The sequence below is a fragment of the Cynara cardunculus genome (genome assembly GCF_001531365.2).
Source record: "Cynara cardunculus var. scolymus isolate 2C chromosome LG 1, CcrdV1, whole genome shotgun sequence".
In the NCBI taxonomy this organism is placed as follows: Eukaryota; Viridiplantae; Streptophyta; class Magnoliopsida; order Asterales; family Asteraceae; genus Cynara; species Cynara cardunculus.
In genome coordinates this window covers 25,191,061-25,194,427 of record NC_037528.1, presented here as the reverse complement: position 1 = coordinate 25,194,427, position 3,367 = coordinate 25,191,061, and the positions used below count along the sequence as shown (strand labels likewise).

Here is a 3,367-nt window from a genome sequence, read left to right as displayed (position 1 = left end):
AATGATGAACACGAGAGAATAGCTTCAAAGGTTTTTCAATTGAATTGAAAATAAGACGATTACAATACGGGAAGCACACTGAATTACAAAGGCCTAAACTGCTATTTATACTAGTTCCTAACGATCTTTCTGACATGACCTAGACGTATGAAATCATCCAAGCCGTCCAAATAAAGTCGATTACAGACCTAGTCACGTGAGAAGCACGTGCAGCTAACCACCTTTGAAAAACAGCAGAACAAGATCTTCACAGAAGACAAATCTGCAGACCCTCTGTGAGCCACCTCAGAGGCTCTGCTGTAGAAGACTTGTAGGTTCTTTATTGCCAGAGGACCATTTTCCAGAACCTTTGTGAGAGACAACAGAGGTTCTGTCAATCTTGACTTGTACGATCAAACAGCTTCTGTTGCTGGTCCTCTGTTGTCTTCTGTGGAAGAACCCCTTCTGTCAACACTTGCAGAAATCTTTTTCATACTTTTACATTAAGTAAAAACTGGAGCTAACACCATTTTTTAACTGCTTCGATTTTGGCTGGATCTACCTTCACCCCTTCTTCTGATATAACATGACCCATAAACTGAACATCCCTTAACCAGAACTCATACTTGGATAACTTTGCGTACAACTTTTCTCTTTTCAGCAATTCCAATATCAGACGAAGATAAGAATATCATCGATAAATAACTAAAACTAGCTAACTAGTTAAATAGTAGTTGATAAGTTAATTTATGAACTATTCAGGTTGGTCAAAAACTAGTCGATAAACTAGTTGATAAATGTAAAAATATATGTTAAAAAATTAGTCAATTTTAATATTATATAATATAATTAACACGAATCGAATCTAATAATATAATATGTGAATTTTGTACAAACTGGATAATAAAAAAATTATATAATATAATATGCTAATTAATAAAACTACAGTTTGAGCATTACWCATTTATWGGAGGTATTATTCAAAAAACATTCTGATCTATAAGATCCGTAAGATCTATTTTAGATCGCAAAAATTAGTTAAGAAAATAAAATCTAATTTAAATTTAAAACACTCTCTCTCTCTCTCTAATCTCTCCTTCTTCTCTGTTTCTTGTCCTTCGATTATTAGGCCTTTCATATTTCATTATGAGATAGAAAGCCATAACCACTGATTCTAATATCCATGGACAACATAGAAAATATCTCCAATTCAGCCAGTAATTGGAGGTGGTAGTATCAACTCCCTTGGCAGGATGCCAAGTGTTCTTTGACACTCTCAATTGATTCATCATTCCTCTCGACATTTATAATATAAAAGAAACGGAGTTGGAGGCTTTGAAAATTAATGTAAACTAAATTTGTGATGCACTCATCCGTAAATATTTCCTGCAAAAAACGACGCAATGGTTTTAATAGAAACATATGGTACAAAATGTGTAATAATATAATTGTTGATTATACCTTATTCATCATGTAAAACTTCTTGATAGACGACGTTTGAGGTGTAGACTCCGGCACGATTCAATTTTTTAACATGCTTCATTAACACCTTCGTATTCCCCCGTGATATCCCTCTGGACAACGCCATGTAAAGTTGCCCATGTGAGAAAACTGATTCTGGTAGATAAACACCTACATTCGAAATTGTTTGGCCTTGAGCTTTATTGATTGTCATAGAAAAGCTAAGCCGAATTGGAAACTGTTTTCTCTTCAGCTTAAATGGGAACATGTTGTTTTCAGACGGACATAAGGGAATTTTCGGCAGAAATACTCTCTTTCCAGCATGCTGACCAACAACTATTTCTACATCGACGACATTCTGTTGAAAGCCTCTGCATATCAATCTACTGCCATTACACAACACATTCGAAGGAATCCATATTTCGTAACAGTATTATTGGGCATCCAATCTTGAGACGAAGGTAATCAGGAGGCAAACCACTAACAGTTATAGAATTTAAGGACTCCATCAGATAGATGTTGTTCTTATCATCTTATGCTTCGTTGAAGCTGTAGTATATTTTTTCATCTCCAGAAAACTTGCCGATCAACTGATCATTAATCTCATCGACATTCTCATTTTTAGTTGACAGTATCGCCCTCGAAATGATATAATCCGAATCAGCTCCGTTGATTTGTAGATATGGAAAGATTATGTCAATCAGGGCATCTTTTGACTTACCTTTATCAATATAGGGAATGGTCATGTCATCCGGTATGCAAATAAAGCTTTCGTCCACCGCCTCTTCATCTCCATCACCGATTCTTAATAAAAATTCTGAAAACCACGTATCAGTGCGTGCTCCCATATTGAGCGTTAACCGTATCTTTTTAATCATTGCCCAAAGAGGTGACGTCCGTAAGCTAGAATCTACAATCTGTGCTTGGGTTCCACGCCTCATGACCGGTAATACTTGTCTAAAATCACCCCCCAAAACCATTATCTTTCCGCCGAATGAGAGTGCCACCCCTATGATGTCTTGCATTGTTCGATCGAGCGCCTCCACTGCTTGCCTCTTTGCCATCGATGCTTCGTCCCAGATGATTATTTTTGCGTCTCGAATCAATTGAGCAGCCCCACTTTGTTTTTTTATGTTGCACATTGAGTTATTATCAAGGTTGAGAGGAATTTTGAATCTAGAGTGAGCTGTTCTCCCTCCAGGCATATTATTGGCAACAACACCCGATGAAGCGGTTGCGAGAGCAATAAGTCCACGTGAACGGATGTTGGCAAGCAAAGCTTTGTACAAAATAGTCTTCCTGGTTTCACCTGGACCATCTATAAAGAACACTCCTGGACAATCCTTGTCTACGTGCCTCATGATCTCATCATATGCGTATTTCTGGTCGGAATTTAGAGAGTCTCGGGCACGCAAGTGTTCATCTTCCACAACTATAGAGCATTCCTCTTGTACCTCACGAAATTCTCCAGATTGAAAATTGGAATTTGCATCAACCATTGGAAGATCGAAATCATCAAGACTCTTACCCATAGACTGTAGAAAAATGAGGATATCAGTTAAAACCATATTATGGACTCGATTAGCACTTTCACATTGGCGCATATAATCTTCCATAAGTGAATCATAGTGGTCATCCCATAACTTCGAACATCTCTTGGCTCACAATAGATCAACATCGTGGCAAATAACCTCCTAAGAGCAGCCGGAAATTGAAATAAGGAGGCCTCTCCAAGACATTGGGATAAGTTGTCAACGTTCTCTATTAACCCTCTCTCAAGAGATGCTTTGCGAAATGTAGGATGCAGTAAGCCGTTAAAACTGTATAGATCTTCAAAGAAAGTAGGCCCAGTAATATGAGATAAACGTAGGCGTAGGTAGAACCGCTCTCCTTCTACTGGATTTGCAGACACAAGTCGGCCTTTCAT

The 3,367-nt window shown here is 37.8% G+C and overlaps 1 protein-coding gene across 1 annotated transcript; it reads right to left on the bottom strand.

Annotated features, from left to right (window-relative positions):
• Window positions 1-1,973: 1,973 nt before the first annotated feature.
• Window positions 1,974-3,367, bottom strand: LOC112527039. Its single transcript, XM_025137540.1, has 2 exons — window positions 3,029-3,367; window positions 1,974-2,975 (listed from the first exon to the last, which is right to left on the bottom strand). Exons 1-2 carry the CDS (start codon window positions 3,365-3,367, stop codon window positions 1,974-1,976), a joined length of 1,341 nt encoding a protein of 446 aa, XP_024993308.1.